The sequence below is a fragment of the Panthera leo genome, chromosome F2 (genome assembly GCF_018350215.1).
Source record: "Panthera leo isolate Ple1 chromosome F2, P.leo_Ple1_pat1.1, whole genome shotgun sequence".
NCBI classification, from domain to species: domain Eukaryota; kingdom Metazoa; phylum Chordata; class Mammalia; order Carnivora; family Felidae; genus Panthera; species Panthera leo.
The window spans coordinates 4,277,708-4,298,350 of NC_056695.1; the positions used below are offsets into that span (position 1 = coordinate 4,277,708).

The following is a 20,643-nucleotide window of genomic DNA, read 5'->3' on the forward strand; positions in this document are numbered from 1 at the left end:
CGCCTTATTGCAGTATTGTAATCATTTTTATGTGAATATTTTTTGGTTGTGGAATGAATCATCTGAGTTTCTATTACTTCTTACGGGGACATCCGCTTTGATATACAAGTGCTTTGGATCACAAACACGTTTCCATAACGAATTATGCTCGCAAACCAAGGTGTCAGGCACAGAGAATCCAGCGGTGAGATCGTCCCAGCTATTAAGAAATTTACAATGGAATGGAAGAGACAGAGCAAATTAACAGGGAAAACACTTTTTCTGGATAGATTTAGAGATAACGTGCGACCGCAGAGTGTTATTGGACACGTAGCAGGGCCAGCTACTGTAGTCTTAGGGTATCTGGGAGGCTTCTAATCACTATAAAACATATCAAAGGTGTAATTATCACCAACAACATGTAGATAAAATTGGACTGAAATGTTGCTTATGGATTCTACCTGTGTCTGCAAATCCCATAAAAGAGGTTTATGAAAAAAAGAATTTCCTACATAAATAAATAGACTAGTGTTTAAAATCAGCAGGGTCCACCTTCTGCAGCCCAGTGCTAAGGACTCTGCCCTGCCATTATAATTTATCTCTTCTATGACACGTGAGCTCACTGCAAATGAAACAGAGGTTCCCAGACTCAATGATGTCCCAGAGTCCTAGGTCACCTCAATCAGGCCAAGATAGAATAACCTGAACCTTTAAGAATAACCTTCTAGAAACAATGCTTCACATCTTTCAGATTTATGTTCAGACTCAGATTGGACCCGTGACCGGACAAGTGGGCGTTCTGGTCACAAGGACGGGCACTGATGGGTAGGTAGAGCACTGACGCGGACCGTGGCTGCGGCCAGCCCCTCGGGGTGGCACACACAGCAAGCAGGTAATCGCCCATTTCTATGCGAGATGATATGTTTATGTTCACACGCAACAGTAATACATTGAGAGGGTTACTGTTCACAAAGTGCCCCTGCCATATAATCTCATATGATTCTCATTACATTCCTGAAAGTCCAGAGGCCGGACACTTGCTCTGAGTGGTTACATAAATTGCCCAGGTCACACAACTCGTAAAATTGGAAGTTCCTGGCAGCAGACCCTGGGTTCTTCTCACACCCCCCGCAGTGCTTTCTGCCTCAAGGCGCTGACGGTACAAAGGAAAGCATATACTGAAGCCAGTAACACTGAAGTCAAAGAAACAGCCAGCATGGCACCGTGCCTTGAAAGAGATCAGACTCCATGTCTGAATAAAACCATCGAATTGCCGTTTCTAATCAAGCCAAATCTCTCATGGGTTCCTTCCCAAGTTTTAGGAAAAGTGAAATAAACCATGAGCCAGGACAACTGAGAAAATAAGCAAAAGTGCGGAGGCATGTGGAAATTTCATTTTCAACAATCACTTTTTCAGAAAAGGAAAGCCAGACAAAGCAGTAATCCCTAAGATGCTTGCTTGACTCCATTTCAAAAAAAAAAAATTATAAGAAAAGTATGCGTTGTGCCTGTTACAAATTATCTACATCCACAGAGATGAAGAGAGAATCAAACACAACTATTTAGGGATGCACTGAGCAGGAACAGAGCCCCCGACACAGGAACCCTCGTGTGCGGAACACATCGGCATTTAGTAGACAGGATGTGGGTTTTACCCAAGTCCTCCTTCCCTGAATTCAACTATTACAAGGAAGCTCTCCACATATATAATAACCCCGTTTTATTATCCCGATTTTGTGCTATATACTTACAGAGTTATTGGTCAGATTTGTTTAAATCTATTTATTCCAATCTATACAATAAGGGCGTATTATTTGGGCGTGGGAACATACCTGTTCTCTGAGAGCTTTGATGGTTTTCTGAATTTCTGCTGCAAAATTGCTGAAATCGTGGGCAAACTCTGTTTTTGCCAGAAACGTCACGTTTCTACCACCTTCATCTACGGACAAGTGATCTTGTTGCCTGTGAGTACAAGAAGCAAATAAAACGCTGAAAAATAAAAGTTGCATGATAAAAAAAAATCAACAAGTATTTCTCAGGCATTGGAATGTACATGGCATTGTCACTGCTGCTCTGTGTGACCATAAAAAGAAAAAGATGTGACTGGAATTAGAAATGAAAATTAAACGGCACTTAAGGAGACAATCCAGAGTGTCACATCTGCTTCACACAGTTTACTTAAAATGATAAGGAATGTTTCTTAGGACATAAAGGGAATGCCATGAAGTATTACCTATCTATCTGACGTATTATTTAGATCTCAAATTATGTCTTTTGCTAAAAATTGTTCATTTCATTTCACAGTGAAAGAGCAGTGACAAATTAAATATTATACATTATATAGCACCCAGGTGGGAAAGTTCCTTGCTCTATTATAAATTCATGGCAAGAACTAAATTAAGATAAGAATACTAGTCTGACAAAAATCTAATCTTAAACCAGATGCAAAATAGCTCAGTATTGTCGATAATAAAAGGAAATAAAAATTCTCGGGCTGAATTTAAAAGATAATTCCTGGAGCTCAACTGAAGTTCTCAAAAGACAGAGGTAAATAACGAGTTCAGAAAACTGAAATGAAAGTTCCACCCATCTATGATTATGCTATCTTGTTAAAAATATTTATATATAAATTTGATTTACTTGACATGCTATGCCAAGTTTTCTTTTTTCTTTTTTCCAAATTTTGTTAAAAGTTGTTCCTTGTGAAGAAGTCGTCGTTAACTTTCAAAACCGTTCCCCTTTGTTCTGCTTGATGTATGTCCTCTATTGTTGAGTAAGAAAATGGCTTGCCAGACATGTCCTATGAGCTTGTAAAACAATTCCTAAACCAAGGACATGTTACAGACTCTTCATCAGAGGGACAGAAGTTAGAAAAAGGTAGCACTGGAAAAGAACAGAAGTTACCACTGCCAGTTACGCTCAGTCACTAGATCAACTCTATGTCCCTTAAGACACTGACTTAGAGGTGCCACGAATCAATAGGGGCCATACACCAGCTTTTACTATGATGCTGCGTTCAAATCAATTCAAGGGCACAAGTGTCGATATGGATGATATTAATGACAATGGATAATTTGAATTAAAATTAGCTGAGATTTTTGTCTTCATAGTGCTCTCTCCTGTAAATCATCAGCGTCTAACCAGAGGGATTTAACCACAAAGAAGTCTGCACGATTGTCTAAAGGCATCACCAAGATCTAACGCGTTGAATGCAGGAACGTGGGGAGTAGCTGATATTGGCAAGACCGGATTTTACACAATCGGATGGTGTTTACAATGGAACAAGGATGGGGGGGGTCATGTGACCGGCATTACACTACATAGATGTAGGGGTGCTTTCCAGCAAGGAGGCTGCTCACATTCTCTCAGAAAAGACTGGGTGACCAGCGAGCGGGAAATACAACATTTGTACGAGGAAGACAGAGAAAAAAGTAATGGCTTCTGCCTGGAGTAGGGGGTGTGGGTGAGTCACCGAGGCTAAATAAAGCAGACTGTAGTTCTTTACCCATTTCAGGGACCCTGCAGTTCTGATTGTTCTGCCCCGGAGGCCACATCATCACCTCAATCAAGGCACCCAGCGGTGCTAAGAGATACTTGAAACAGCCTTGTTTTTCAGATGAGAATACTGTAGCTTAGAAGGTTGTTAACATGTCCATATTATACAGCTATTAAATTGCACAGCTAGATGCAAATCAGGATTTTTAGAAACAAAATTTAAAAGTCCTTTCTTAACCACACATTTGGGGCCTGATTAGATTTGTTTCAGGCAATGTGGAAGGAGAGAAAACAAACAAAGATACTAGCTGGGGAGATTATTGGTGGGTGGTGGTGGATGAAAGAAAACATGGACAGTATGGATGTTGTTGTATTTTAAATTCCCGTTTTTAAATATTTTATGAGAGAGAGAGAGAGAGCGAGCTAGCAAGTGGGGGAGGGGCAGAGAGAGAGGGAGTCTGAGCCTGGAGCCAGACACAGGGCTGGATCTCATGACCTGAGCCGAAATCATGAGCCAGATGCTTCACGACTAAGTCACCCAAGTGCCCCACTACATTTTCAATTCTTATTAGAAGCATGAAATTCAGCATGGAGTTTGTGATGAAAGAATAGTAATATTTGTCAAGTTAAAGTGATGCGAACTCATGAACAGTGTGTTGAAGTGAGGGAGGGTAAATGCAAGAAAGACGAATGTGCGGAGAAAAGCACGAGTGAAAAGCACGAGAAAAGCACGAGAAAAGCACGAGTCATAGCCTGCGTGCTCTGTGCACGGCGATCGAGGGGCTCTGGCCCTGTAGGAGCCGGTCAGCAAACTCGGCCCGGTTTCCCCTGGAACGCCCCCCCCACCTTCCGTCATACGAATGTCTTGTGCCCGAGCAGCACAGAACCACCTACAATGGGTCACTGAAGTACGTCGCTACAGGACAAAACAAAGCTGCTATTATCTTTTTATTGTCACGTCAACGATAACTCCCAATTGCAAAGTGTGTGAGGGTAAAATACGGGAAGACTGGCAGGAGGCTGAAACTGAAATCGTCCAACCTGTAGCCGAGTGACAAAAGGCCGCATGTGGGCGCAACTTCGACAAGGTCACCGTCATCTTAAGAGTGTGGATAATATCATACATTCAGTTATCACCTCCAAACAAGTGAAATGAATCTTTTCGAAGGACCTGGATGTGGCCGTGGGGAGAGGAGGGGGCAGAAGGCAGGTACTGGCTGTGCTGTCCTTGCCACATACGTGTGGACGTGACTGTCAGAGCCACATCCCCATTGACATCTTGTAAGAAAAGAAAACCCGCCTGCAAATATGTGGGCCAACATCTATTTCCAAGTTTTCTCTGGTGAAACATGTCACGGAGGAGAGTGAATTACAAAGCAAATGAAATGCTAAGTTACGTAAGGGCCCAGTGACTGTTTCCTGCCACTTAGATTATTTACAGATGGTTCTCACTGGGGCTCCAGCTCCTGGTCAGCGGTCTAATTATCTTGCAAGAAGGGGCCCCAGGAACATATGGAATAGGTTTCCTTCCTTAGCCTGGAATTAAAGCCCTTTCTTTCTCTGCCTCCATCTCCTTTTATAGAACATTCTTCCGGAATGCTCTTCATCCCTAAGCACTGAACACACCTGCTCATTCAGACACTCCAGCCTTACCACTCTCCAAACACACACCTCACTTTTCTTTGCTCCCATGACTACGCTCACTGTTCTTCCACACTGGTAAGCCCTAAACCTTCATCAAAACCTTAGTCGCTTTCGCAAGATACTGCCTCTGCCTAGGCTAAAGGCCCAGAAGAACTAACTACACCTTGTTCTGAACCACACAGCATCCGAATTCGATTTCGTATCAGTACCTGCACGAGCGCTTTTGTTCAATGAGTTACTATTTGCGTAGTATTTAAAAAAATGTTCAGCATATAGTGAGCACTGGAACAGCATTTGCTATCCTGGCTTTTATGGAATGCCTATAAAACGCCACATCCCACATTACCATTAGGTGCTTCACATAGACGTATTCCCAACATAACAATCCCAGAAAGTACCGCCCATTTTACGGTCGAGGAAGCGGAGATTCTGAAATTTTACATGACTTGGAATTATGTAGTGGAAACGCCATGAACCTGTGCCAGAATCTGAAGCCTTTACCCGTCTCTCTCATCAGATGACCCTGCCTCCCCTCCTAGACGGCAAATCTTACAAGACAGTAAGTAAATCTTACTTCACAAATTCCCACTTTAATTGAAGACAGGAACTTCAATGATGTACTTTGAATTTGGCTGAATTAGAATACTTAGGAGGCTGCTATGAAGGACAAAGTTATTAGTGTGTGGTCACAACGTACCCCTCCTAGGGGGCTGTGAATTACAAAGGTTCTGTTTGTTTGTTGTTTTGGGTAATTTAATTACACAAGCATCTACTGATATTTACTCAGTGAAAAGGAGCTACTTGAATATATCCTGTTTCCGTGTTCAGAAGCTTCTGAGACAATGTGAGGAGAAACGTTGCAAAGAAGTAACCATAGATGAAGCTCGTATGTAAGTGTCACAAGACAAGTCCTAACAAATTTCAAAGTAACAAGATAGACATTTCCCGATTTCCCAAGAGTTCAAAAATATCCCATCTTGGTCACAAATTAAACCTTCCTTGCAACCGACTGTACATGAACTCAACTCAACTTAACTTGATAAACATTATTGCTTTTTTTACAAACAATATGCTGAGTTTCCTATTTTCAAAAAGAATTTAAAACACAGCAATATCCATAATGCGATTTAAGGAATTGAAAATAACACTCACGATGTGCAATGTTCTGTACTTTGTTGAGAAGCATTTACTGCCAAGCCTGCCCTGGATATGATGTTCACAGCGAAAAGGGACCCATATTTATCACAAAATTTATTTATTTGTCCATCTTCGTGTAAGTTATCCTGCATGTAAATGAGTCGACTGTGGTTCCTATAAAACCCCTCAAACTGTACATTTGAAGCAAATCTCTAGTAAACAGCCTAAAGAAATTAAATACTTCTGTACATACCCACGACTCAGATCACGTAAGTCCTTATCTTGCTCGTCAGGATAGCTGTACTGAGCAGAGCGTTTCTTTCGAGACTCTTGTGCGAATGCTCTCAACTGTCCTCTGCTCCTACAGCCTGTGGGGGAAAAGCATCCACATGAGCGTCATGTGACATTGGCATCACCGTCCTGATTAGCACTTGAGCTGAGGAGGGGGGTGCAAGGCCCTTCAGTCAGTGCAGTGTGGCTGAGGACACGGCTCACCGGAGGACTTGACAATGAGGAAAGGAACAAAACTGCGGTAGACAGAATGCTTGAAATTCCGAGCCCTTCAAGTTACTTTATCTACCCTGCCTACCAAGTCAAGACGAGTTTTTTTTAACATTTATTTATTTTTGAGACAAAGAGAGACACAGCATGAACGGGGGAGGGTCAGAGAGAGAGGGAGACACAGAATCCGAAACAGGCTCCAGGCTCTGAACCGTCGGCACAGAGCCCGATGCGGGGCTCGAACTCACGGACTGGGAGATCATGACCTGAGCCGAAGTTGGACGCTTAACCGACCGAGCCACCCAGGCGCCCCAAGACGAGCTTTTTTTAAATGATCTTGACTGCACAACAATGTGCACTGAGTTAACACGACTGGGCTGTGCGCATAAAATGGTTAGTGAGCACGGGAGATTTCACGTTCTGTGTAGAAGTAATGGTGTTTTTTGCCACAATTAAAAAAATATAGGAGAACGGTATGAAAATTGTTATGTAAATATGAAACGACAACAAAAAATGCCCTTTAAATTTCATCTGAAAATAGCTGGATTGGAAACTAGGTATATTGAGAAGAAGAAAAAACAACGATAGAAGAACCTACTTTTCCAGAAAGCAAAACTACTAAAGCTCAAAATAAATAAATAAATAAATAAACAAACAAACAAATAAATAAAGGAATTTTTAATACTGGTGGAACTAGATGGAAGAGGAACATGATAACTATCCCAGAGCATTTCACCATGCAGTTGAAACTAAAAGATTACACTGGGCAGCATAAATTGGAAGGGAACAAGGACTTACCCTATAGCTTTTTGTGTTGGGCAGTTATCCAGTTATTTCTAAGGGAAGGGGGAGTAAAGACAACTTACAACTTCACCTTAAGTATATGAAAATTAAAATCAAGAGGAACGTGGCCCATGATAAATTGCTGAGCAAAGCTGAAGGCTGAGTTTTTCAAACAACATAATGAACTGCAAATTCTGTAAAATTTGACACAAAATGAAAAAAAAAAAGACTTCATTATACAGTATGAACTCACCAATATTAAAACATATAGAAAATAAACTGAAATGAAAACATGTCAAAATGGTAACACTGATGTGTCTAGAACACTGGTTACATTTGTTATTTCTTTTTTCTTATTCTACCTCCTTTGTTTTTTCCCAGTTTTCAATGAGAAAGTCATTATTTATACAACTTAAAAACAGTAAACGTGGGGGCACCTGGTGGCTCAGTCGGTTGGGTGTACGACTTCAGTTCGTGGGTTCTAGCCCCACGTCGGGCTCTGTGTTGACAGCTCGAAGCCTGGAGCCGGCTTCAGATTCTCTGTCTCTGCCCCTCCCCCACCCATGCTCTGTCTCTCAAAAAACACACAAATGTTTAAAAACTTTTTTAAAAGACCAGTAAATGTAAGTAAGCGGAGAGAAATGGGTTATTCCAAAGTCTGAGTCACTTCAACGGGGGTGAGCCCCGGGACAGGTGGGAGACTTCAGACAATCAAGGAGGAACATGAAACTACAGAATTCCTGGGGACACAGAAGTAGTCAAGAAGGGAGGTGTCACTGTAGCAATGACCTCAACTAGGCAACTACCTCAACTGGGCAGCTTTGCTGATCAACTGGTGGGAAATGCATGTTGCTGAAACCGTTTCTTATGTTACTTTTGAAACTACAGTATTCAGACATTATACATAAATCTATGCATTACACTAACAGATCTATACATGCTTATTTTTACACCACTGCCTCAACCTAGCACCTCATCAATAATCAGCAATCCACAAATATTTGCAGATCTAGGTGAGAAACAAAGAAGTAGGAATGAGAACAAAAAGAACCCAGCTAAAAACATTAGGTTTAACTCATGTAATAAAACTTAGTTTTTCTCTTTCAGAGCAATATATCATTGTTGGCAATGAATATTTAGGTAGAACTTCCTAAACGAAGGTATTACACTAAGCAATGCAGGGAAAATTGAAAGGAATAAGGTGTGGTTCTTAGTTTTGAAGAGTTTGCAAGTGGAAAAACATGGCATTTCCAGTCAAGCAAGTATCTCCCCTTCTAATTCTCATTAAAAAGGGAAAACCATAAAGAAAAGGGACTGCAGGTCAACTCACATTATCTATCGTCTTTCATTTTTGTTTTTTGGGAGACAGAACTTCAGAATGTACTTTAAAGCACCAACAGAATATGAAAGGTCATATACATAAAACCCAAAGGCAAAGAGTGGTCTTTGTAATGTCAGGCATACAGCGCTGCACGTTATGTGGACAGAAACACAGACAAGCACTCCCCCCACCCGTGTTTCACCAGAGAAGGAGCACTGAGAGTTTCTATCAGTGGAGGATTGGGTGGGCAACCCACTAGGGCTGCAGTGACCATGCAGGTCTTTTAATGTGGCAGCTGTTTGAGTCCTGACATCTTTTTTTAAAAAATTCACTTTGGTATTATCCCTAGTTATATATAGCTGAAGAAGCAAAGCATCCTTGATTGCTGAATATTTGGCTCTTGTGCAAACAACATCTGAATTTAAACAGTATGTTAATTTGGTAGATGCTTTGGTTTTACACCTCTGCTTATATATCTGATATAAATACGTATATACACTTGTTTGAACTCTGTTCTTAGGCTTGACATCAATTATTTATTTGAAACTTTGTCATAACGTGTGGTGGATATTTTTATCCTTATTGTGAACTTGAGGAACCTAAGGCACAGAGAAGTTACACTACCTTCTCTGAGGTACTCCAGCTTTTACAGAAGAGGCAGGATTTGAATCCAGACATTTGGACTCAAAGGTCCAACCTTTTTTTAAAAAAAAAAAATGTTTTAATGTTTATTTTTGAGAGAGAGAGAGAGTATGAGCGGCGAAAGGGCAGGGAGAGAGGGAGACACAGAATCTGAAGGAGGCTCTGAGCTATCAGTACAGAGCCCGATGCAGAGCTCAACCCCACGAACCGCGAGATCACGACCTGAACCCAAGTCAGAAGCTTAACCAACTGCGCCTCCCAGGCGCCCCTCAAAAGTCCAAACTCTTAACTGCTACACTATACCAAAGAATGAGAACTATACAAATAACAAGATTAAAACTCTTAGATATGTTTGTGCAACTTCAACATAATGGTACCATTCTTTGTTAGCGAAATGAACGGATAGATGAATGAATGAATGAATGAATGAATAGGGCTAGTTAATGACTTGAATTCAAATCGGCTCAAAAGTACTGTCAAATTTCTGGTCTACATATGACTTGGGGGTGGGGCACAAATAAACACAGCAGCTCCTGCTTCAGGAGTAGCATCAGGAAGTGTGGATGAAGACAAAGCAACATGGCTCGTTTCCAAGAAGCCTCAGGCAATGTGTGTGTGCGCCAGTATGTGGAACTTCCCATCCGCCACAGCCTTCGCTGTCCTCCCCAACCCATCCCTTAGCCTGTGTCCTATGAATCAAGGCCTAGATCTTTACTGAACCAAAGGAAATCCTTCCCTGTGTGCACATCTCCTCTCTCTTCATTTCTCTCAACGGCGCCATTGGTGGCTCACCACCCAGCGCCAACTTTATTTGATCTCACCCGAGTAACAAACACCACAGGTATCGTGTCACCATCTCTAAGAAGCCTTTCTTGAACTGCTAAGACCAGGTGAGATGGAAATTCATCACCTTCTCTTAACGCTCTGCGCACACCTATCTACCACTCGCCGTTGGCTCAGAAGATATCAGAGAGGAGGGCTCTGTCCTACCGGCCAGCTTATCCTCAACACGTAGTACAGCACCTGCACATGATACATACTCAATAAATATTTGAATGAACGAATGAATGAAATCGAAGAGGACGAACCATTATTTTTAAATATCCAGTTTCTTGTCATTTTCTGTGTTTAAGAGTTTGATTGCAAGAATCAAACTGTCTGGCTTTGTACCACGTCTTCCACATTTCAATCATATTAGTTTGGATAAGCAATTTGAACTTGCTGACTCCGCTCTCATCAGTACAGAGCTCTGTAACACAATTTGTCCCATGGACTTGGTGAGAGGATTAAATGAGCTAAGAGGAGCAAAGCACTCGGCAAGAATGCCAGGCACAGAGGAAGCTCAAACATGGCCCTTATTTCTGGAATAAATTTTAGAGAATAAGATAAGTGAGTTATTTAGTTCATAAACAACTTTTGCATAATGTCAGAGTTATAAATGTTTTTGTTCATAAGCATACAACTGGCATTCAAAAAATGTCCTTGAATGAAAACTTAATGTGTTCGTAGGCAGATTTTTTTTTCAAGGAAATTCCAAGTGAGTTTAAAAAACAATCCCCCCCGCTCCCTGAATCATTGGTAAAAACACTTCAGGATTTTTTTTGTTTGTAATGAAAAACAGCACAGAACAATTTGCTGAATTTGTACAAAAGCAACAATTTGCTATTTAAATGCACCATCAAATTAAACGAGTAGAAACATGGTGTTAGTCTGCGTGGCAGTGAGTACTGAAAAAAGGAAAGTTTATTTCAATAGGCATGTAGAATCTAATAATGTCCCTAAGAGTCATATCCGAACTTAGACCCCATCTAGTCTGGCCCAGAGGTGGACACATGGTAAGGAGACATGTCAGGACAAGGGGTATAGACACTGATGATTGATTTAATGAAGTCAGAGGATTCAGCATGATGCCTTAGGAACAGGCCTGGGTATTCTCACTCATTGGAGTGGACGGACATTCCTTGATGGGTGAACAAATAAAATTCAAGTAGGGGAAGTGAAGCCACCGTGATTCAGGCAGTCGCACGTTTCCATGAATTGATCAAAACCCTGCAACTCTGGAATATCGGTGTCCTAATGCTGCATTACACATATTAAAAATATATCAATGATGACAGCCTTAAAAACTGGCAAAAATATGTAACACTGTTTTAAGTTATCTTCGGCATTTGTTTCTTAACATTTTAGCGCTTCTCATTTGCTGGCGAGAAGAGAAAAAGGAAAAAAAAGGTACAGACAAAAACTTAAAGAAACATAATAAAAATGACAATCAATTTTGGGCGGAGTTTGAGAACAACTCTACTCAATGCTGTGGTTTTATACTGTATTTATATAATACAACAGCCAACTTTAATTCCTAGCTCCTGGTTCCTATGAAGGAACCAAGTATATGAACATTTCCTATCTTTAGATGGTGTTTCATCTGAATTAGTGAGCAATACTGAACTTTCCCAGTTGTTTTGAAGGGAGGGGTCACAGCAGAAAACCATGGATATTTCTTCATACGCTTATCAGCATTCCATTTTCTTTTCACCTTACAACTGTATCAATTATCTACTGCAGTGTAACAAGTTACCACGCATTGGCTTCAAACAACAGAAAGGCATTTTTTCTGGATTGAAGGATGCTCCCCCTGAATTCATATGTTGAAGTCCTAACCCATAATCCCCCTTACCTCCGACTGTAACCCTATTTGGCCAAAGGGCCACTGCAGATGTAATTAGTTAAGAAGAACTCACACTGACGGAGGGTGGGTCCTAATCCCGTGTGCCTGGTGTCCTTATACAAAGGGGAAGCTTGGACACAGATACACAGGTGGAAACCCATGGAAGATGAATGTAGAATCTGGGGTGAATCAGGAGACGCCAAGTAATGTCAATGCCAGCAACCACGGGAAGCCGGGGGACAGGCAGAGAACAGAGTCTCCTTCGCGTCCTGTAATCAGTACCTACAATTCTTCTGACTTCCAAAATGGTAACACAAGAAATGTCTGCTCTTCAAGCCACCCAGCCGGGGTATCTCATTATGGCAGCCTTAGAAAACTAAAGTGTTCCTTATTTAAAATATTAATTTATTATTGAAGCATTAAATATTCCACCTAATTTTCATTACCTTCTTGACAAACTATCTGTTCAAATGATTTAAAAATGCCTAAGTAACAATTGTATTTAATTTTTTTTTAGTGTTTATTTATTCTTGAGAGACAGAAAGTGAACTGGGGAAGGGAAGAGAGAGGGAGACACAGAAACAGAAGCAGGCTCCAGGCTCTGAGCTGTCAGCACAGAGCCCGGCGCGGGGCTCGAACTCACGGACCGCGAGATCATGACCTGAGCCGAAGTCGGCCGCCCAACCGACTGAGTCACCCAGGTGCCCCAGATATTACCTCTTATAAATTGATCTCATCAATAATATTCAAATACAATTCCTTTAAAGTGTGCTAAATAGATGCTAAGATATTTCACACATTAGCATTTCTAACTGTGACACTTATAGATTGTTAAATAAAAGTAGACCTTGTTTCCACTAATGCTTTCTTCCTTAAATTCAACTTTTTAAAATATTGTTATTGCCACTCATGTTTCTATCTTTTCATGTGCCTGACTTACTTTACCTATGCTTTTATATTTATACATGCTAAATATTTGGCTTATGTATGTGTCTTGTAATGATGTAGAGTTAAAATTGCTTTTGGATACAGCTAAGACTTTTCTACTTTTAATAATTCTCTTAGTACACTGAAACTTCAGCTACATATGAGTCTTACTAGCTTTCTTTAATTTTTGCTTATGGTTCATCAGTGTTTCCTTTAGTTTCTACATAGTTGATCGTATTCCCCTAGTGATCTGCCAAGGATACATCCTTTGTTACTGGTAAGTAACTTAATACTTCATGGGACCACACTTCACTATCAGTGTCAATACTTAAACATCACTAATAATTCTAAATATAATGAGGATTTTTTTTTAATTTTACAGTAACACTAAACGGGACTTGGTTACCAGAAAAACAAATTTTGGGGGTTAAGAGGCCTTTCCCTAACTTAAACAACTTAATGGAACCATGCTTATTTAACAACCTACTTCTGATAGAAGACTTTTTTTCCCCACTGGGATGTCACAGATTGTAAATAAATGCAGAAGGCTGTATTTGGAAGATAACTCAATATCCTCAGAACTTACGAGATGTCCTTTTCCAGGGAATACCTCACGCCGCATGTAAAGTCAATAGTATCAGTAGAATTGGATTCATTAACTGTATCCCCACTGGAACACATCATATTTTGTATCATTTCAGGGCTGTTCAGAGCAACTTAATCCCGCTCATGAGGTTTGTTCTCACCTCGAGGTCAACACGCTTTTCATAGAAAAGACTACACCAGCACAGCCAAGGAGAGGGGGGAGATGTCCCAAGGCACGCTATTAGAAACAGCAACAACTTTCAAAGACAATCCTGAGAACGCTGTTGCAAATTAATTAGTTCATTAAAGCTCTATAGGAGTTGCTGAAATCTTACTTCTTTAGCAACACTTTGAAGGCTTTTTGTAAGTTAAGCATGAAACAGCCATAACGTCATGAAATATTATGGTAATAAAATCAGTCTCTTATGGAAGAAATTAAACTTTCATTAGTTTACAAACATAAGCACAATTTATTTGAACTAAAGTCAAGAGTAAACATAAATATATTTACATTTGTATGTAAAATATACTGTATTTAAAATTACTTGATGCTTTAAAGACAGAACTTAACGTAAACGATGCAGCTGGAAACTGCAAGACCAGATGGTTCCATAAATCCCAGGAGAAAATATACATCTGTTGGCTCTTTGTGAAATTGTTTTATTTCAAAGAAGTTTTATTTAGTCAAGTGGCATGGTGTCTTAATACATCACCTGCATTAGATGTTATTTTTAATTTCTAAAATGAGTGGGGAATAAATCATTTTCTGTTTGATACTTAAGGAAATGTTTTATGCTCTATGTAAAATCCATTTTATCAGTACAGTGAGATTTATTTGATTTATGGCACAAACAAATGTGCCAATTATACAGTCTGCTGAAATACGTAGGCTGGCAATAAGGACTTGTGAATATTGCTATTTGCATCTGTGAGGTCTACAATATTATGCAAAGGCTCTTGATTTATTGATTAAATGATACTAAAAATTAGTTTAAATTGATGGTAAAATGTCAAGAGTGTTGCATTTACAGTGTTAGTACAGGATTCTAAAAAGAAAGGGCACCAGCTAAAGAAAAGTTCCTATATTTACTACGGGTAAAAGGGACTTACAGAAAGTAGAGAGAAAACAAAACGAGCTATGACACTACAGGGTAAGAAAAGGAGAAACCAAAACAAAACCTGGACTTGAACCTGAGATCTGTGTTCTATCCCGAGCTGTGCTAATAAATAACGAGGGCAGGTTCCTCGGATGTTTGCAATGTTTGCTTCCTCATCTCAAAATGAAGTGGTGTATATATATATATATACACATATAGTTTATTCATTTCTGAGAGAGAGAGAGAGACAGAGCATGAGCGGGGAGGGGCAGAGAGAGAGGGAGACACAGAACTGGAAGCAGGCTCCAGGCTCCGAGCTGTCAGCACAGAGCCGGAACTCACAAGTTGTGAGATCACGACCTGAGCTGAAAGTTGGATGCTTAACCAACTGAGCCACCCAGGCGTCCCATGTCTCTTGGTTTTTTCAAATCAGGTGATCTCTCAGGTTATCTCTAGCTCTGAAGACCTATAACTAAGATAACTAAGGGATAAAAACAACGTAGAAATATAATGTGAAATGCTTTATGCTTTATAAATTATGTTAAGAGTTATATTAAATTTCAATGAAAATCTAAGAAATCTTGCATTATCTTACGTGCTGGTAAAATAAGTCTGTTGACCTTTTTTTTTTAAATTTTTTTTAACGTTTATTTATTTTTGAGACAGAGAGAGACAGAGCATGAACGGGGGAGGGTCAGAGAGAGAGGGAGACACGGAATCTGAAACAGGCTCCAGGCTCTGAGCTGTCAGCACAGAGCCCGACACGGGGCTCGAACTCACGGACCGTGAGATCATGACCTGAGCTGAAGTCGGACGCTTAACCGACTGAGCCACCCAGGCGCCCCTCAACTTTCTTTTTTTTAATGTTTATTTTTTTATTTATTTTTGAGAGAGAGAGAGCTAGAAAGTAAGTAGGGGAGGGGCAGAGAGAGAGGGAGACAGAGAGAATCCCAAGCAGGCTCCACGCTATCAGCACAGAGCCCAGTGCGGAGCTTGAAGCCATGAACCGTGAGATCAAGACCTGAGGGGAAAACAAGAATCAGACACTTAACTGATGGAGCCACCCAAGCATCCCAAGATTTGTGACTTTCTTATTAAATTTATTCATTCTGTCGTTGGCTAATCTTGATTGCTATGATCTTTTGATAATTAGAAGTTTAGCAATTCCCTTGCAAGGTTTCAGTGATTCTCAGTCCTTCAAATCAAATCAAATCAAATCAAATCAAATCAAATCAAATCAAATCAAATCAATTAAGACTTTGAATATGTGCTCCTTATAAGATAACTTCCACAGCTAAGGCTCTGTTCTGGACCTCTCTTTGTTCCTCATGTTTTTCTCCATATTTTTGGTAAGAACTTACTGTTTTCTAGCTCATACCTATGGCATCGAACTCCTACTTTCCTGCTGGCTGAAGTAAAAGTAACACCAAATCAAGCAATTTATGCATCTGATGATTGTCTCCACAAACTGGCCTGATGTTTATATACACTCTGAATCAACCTATTAAGTTGTTTTGACATAATACAGACATACGTGTCTATAGACAGGACATGTCTGAATAGCATTTTTCTCACGTACTCAGAAAAAGAGAAATCTCACGAACAGTAGGTACAATAATCTTTATGAGAATCTTCCATGATTTGAATTAGAATATTCTTTACTCCATACCAATAGTAATCATTCCAGAGTGCTAGATTTAAAGACTAACTCATAAGCATCCTAGTTTTCTGCTGTATCCCTTGTACCAAACACATGCATCTTGTTATCAGAACCAGCCTACGCCTCCAATGTTGTCTTAGTCATTCTCCCACATTCTCTGATCCTAACAGCAGCGGCTGTTCAAATCACGGGTTCCTTGAGTGACTGGTTCCTGAAGCAGATCATCCTGGTAGACGGCATCCAGTTGTCTTTAGATACTTTCAAATAAATCAGTTCACACATATTTAGCTGTAGTTTGCTCATATTGACAGAATCGGAGTCAACAGAGCGGATGGTTTAAACCTATGTGTCAAATAACCTGGGCAGAGAAATAAACCCATAAGGCAGAGAAGCTGGGCAGAGAAAGAAACCCACAAGGCAAAAGGCAGAAAGTAGGCAATGACCAAATGGAACTAACAAGATGTCTAGGCAAGTTTTCCTGGTGTCCCTAAGTTTTTGGAGTTTAGCTGTGTGATTTTTGTTTTTAAACAGAGGGATGTATGGATTTATTTTGGGTCTGGAAGGAAACGGATCAGATCAGGGGTACCTGGGTGGCTCAGTCAGTTAAGCATCTTACTTCGGCTCAGGTCATGATCTCATGGTTTGTGAGTTCGAGCCCCACATCGGACTCTGTGTGGACAGCTCATAACCTGGAGCCTGCTTCCGATTCTGTGTCTCCCTCTCTCTCTGTCCTCCCTTGCTCATGCTCTGTATCTCTCTCTCTCTCTCTCTCTCTCTCAAATGTAAATAAACATTAAAAATTCAAAAATAAATTAAAAATAAAGAATTTCATAAATTATAATAGGGTTCTTAGAAAATAACTAACTTGCAAAATCAGAATATTGAAGCAACTGTAAACATGCAACATGAAGAAAATGGGGAGTTTAGGGATGTCTACTTAATGAACAGATAGATGTACTGCAGAAAAAATAATCATCTTTAACAGATAGATGTCATATCCCAAGTTTCTCCACAAGGAAACAAAATGACCAAATAGAAACCTGTGAGAAGTTTGATCTGACTACAATATTAAAAATACATCCTAATAAGTCCTCTTTAAATGAAACAGTCTCTTAAAACAGGCTTAGAGACCGTGGGATTTACATCTGCCCAGACAACGGGACAGGAGAGAGCACGAAGGACACAGTAAACAGTTAAAATGTGTTTTGCTTTTTCCTTGTGGTAACTCCTGAGTTTCTACATAAGAAGGCTTTTCATCTTCAAAGACACCAGGGTTTTGTAACTGAGTTTCAGGTCCTACCTTAGGTTCAGATCAAAACTAGCCTTCTCACAGCTTGCTTCAGTATGTTTTTAGCCCACACAAAAGTGTGCGTAAAATGATTAAACAGGAACCTCCACGACCTTCAGCAACCACATCTGCTGGTTAACGCTGTCACACAGGACAGCTCATGAACCCATGCCTCCCCCAAAGAGCTTAGACCTTGATCAGAAGGTCTTGCTCAACAAAAGGCAAGAAGAAACGTGCCTACCTTGCCCCCTGGAGGATGCCCTAGGAACTGCAGGGATTCCCGCCCGGGCACGAGGCGCTGCCTGGGACCCTGCAGGCCAATGCATGCACCAGGGCCCGCAGAGGGCCGCGCTGAGGCCCTGAGAAAGGGCAAGGCCATGTCCTCCTAAGGGGTCCCTGGCATCTGGGGAGCTGTCCAGCCTGGGAAGAGAACTAGGCAGCTCAGCTCTCGAAGGACCTTGACATGGAGATTTCTGTGGTTTCCCTGACAGCTTCTGCCCCTTCTGCTGGGGATCTCCACTTCTCAGAAGGTGGAGACCATCATGGGGAGATGGGCTGCCTTCCTGGAGCCTGGGAGAGGCTGATCACCTTCTGCAAGGTTTTTTGGCCATGGAGGTAATGTCAGCAACCGGACCTGAGGCCCCATGATCCAAGAGAGGAAAAGTAAGTGTCCCTTCCAGGAACCACAGAGCCAAGGCAAGAATGGGAGACGATACACCCACGGGTCAGAAGAGACAGAGAATTAGGGTGAAGGAATTGAAGGCAGGGCAAATGATGCGGAGAAAAGCTTCCTAAAGCTTAATTAGATGATGTTGGAACTAAGAAAGTAAAGAGCAATTGAAAGGGAGGATAGTTCCTGTTGAGACTGAAATTAACGAATTTGATATCAGTGGTCATATGCAAAAAATACATCAGAACATTTAGCAAAATATAAGAGGTTGAAATAGGAAGGATAAGAAAAAAGATTTGTAGGGTAAATTGTGCAGGCCTGACGCCCAAGGATATTTCGAAAGAAAAATATATTTTATACAATATTTAAGGAATATATATATATATATATATAGTAACTAAGGAATATGAGATTCACACTTCCCTTTGTCGAAGAAACTGCTCACTAAGTTTGAGACTGAGTTGATAAGAAAAATTACATCTAGGCAGAGCGCCTGGGTGGCTCGGTCGGTTAAGCGTCCAACTTCGGCTCGGGTCATGATCTCAAGGTTTGTGATTTCGAGCCTTGCGTGGGGCTCCGTGCTGATGGCTTTGAGCCTGGAGCCTGCTTCCCATTCTGTGTCTTCCTCTCTCTCTGCCCCTCCCCCACTCATGCTCTGTCTCTCCCCATCTCTTAAAAATGAGTAAATGTTAAAAAAATTTTTTTTAATTTAAAAAACATATATCCTTTAACAAAGCAACTTTACTCTTTTGTATATAATCCAGCCTGGGGGAATATCAGCGTTGGTATTTAAACGGCTACATAAATGTTGACATACGCAAATATGCCCATTAATGACTTAGGGATATTGATACAATGGTGTGAAACAAACCTAAATGTATGACATAATATGACAAATGACATGCAAACTGAAAATGAAATGCAACTCGATACCCTGAGTTACTGCACCACTTCATAGCCTACACAAAGGCACAGCATCGCAGCTCTCTAAGTGACATTCAAGTCCCGCGTCCATCTTTTAGGTCTTATGCCTTCTACCTACAAAGAATAATAATATATAGTTATCTAAACCTCAAGTGCATTTACATTATTACTGTTTTGGAATGTGTTTGTGCATTTAGGACAGGAACAGTTTCCCTATGATTTTTTTTTTTTTTTGGTAGTTAAATTCAAATTTGCAACTTTGGATAATCAGTATTCACCAGTAAGCCACTATTTACGGGCAACAGAAGCAAAGAAATCGTCTTGAAAAAAATTTCTTCTTCAAAAGAAATACATACAGTTTACTTGAGAGTGAGTTTGATAATACCTTTCCTTCTAATAAAGATAAACCACTAAGATTGCCTGGAGGGGCTGTTCAAATCCCAAACAGGGCTCCGTTTTTCTCTAGGACAACGTCGGTTAAAACAATTAAATCACTTAAGCACCCTTACTGTATTCATCTTAATCTGAGAATGAGAGAATCAGAGAAGAGTGAAGGATTCTTCAACAGGAATGAGAACACGGGTAAGACAAGTATAATGATTAGTATAAATAGTGATTTCTAGGTCCTCTCATACATCCTCTCAATACATCCACTAACGCGTTGGGCAAGTAACAACTTGAGGTCGAGCTGGGGACACAATGTGGCTGATACATTTCTGGCCCCAGTTAACACAGACCACTACAATGTCTGGCCTCAGGAAAAGGACACAGCAACAATCTACAAAACAGCTCTCAGTGATTTGAATCGTTATATCTGCCTCTAAACACTTGGATGCTGCTGTTAATTGGGAGATACGAGAAGCTTACGCCATAAATAAGGGGTCCACTTTTGAGCAGTTGCCAAATGTCTTTATTTAAAGTCTCTCATTTTAAAGAACGTCTTTTAATTAGTTTTTCTGGGGGAAAAAATATGCTTGTGGGTCAAAAACGCAAGGAGATATAAAATCTGCATCTACTTACAAGGGTCCTCACGACAAACACGTTGAGATTCCTCACGCGATGATTTATGTGTCTGCTTAGGTGATTTTGCTCCTGAAATGACTTCTCACCATTGTGGAGGGAAGAGGTGTGTTACCATGTGGCCACGCGTGGTTTTAAGAATGACAGTGCCATAAGGGCGCCTGGGTGGCTCGGGGGCTTAGGCATCTGACCAGCTCGGGTCATGATCTCGTGGTCCACGGGTTCGAGCCCGCGTCGGGCTCTTGTGCTGACAGCTCAGAGCCTGGAGCCTCCTTTGGAACCTGCGTCTCCCTCTCTCTCTGCCC

At 40.8% G+C, this 20,643-nt stretch overlaps 1 protein-coding gene across 1 annotated transcript in view; it reads right to left on the reverse strand.

The window, feature by feature from the left end:
* Positions 1-20,643, reverse strand: part of PXDNL (peroxidasin like) — a 423,364-nt gene that overhangs the window by 14,389 nt on the left and 388,332 nt on the right. The window contains exons 20-21 of the mRNA XM_042923424.1: positions 6,509-6,623; positions 1,812-1,941 (exon numbers count right to left, since the gene is read on the reverse strand). Of these exons, the coding sequence (XP_042779358.1) occupies positions 1,812-1,941; positions 6,509-6,623 (245 nt within the window). The remainder of the gene's footprint in view (positions 1-1,811; positions 1,942-6,508; positions 6,624-20,643) is intronic.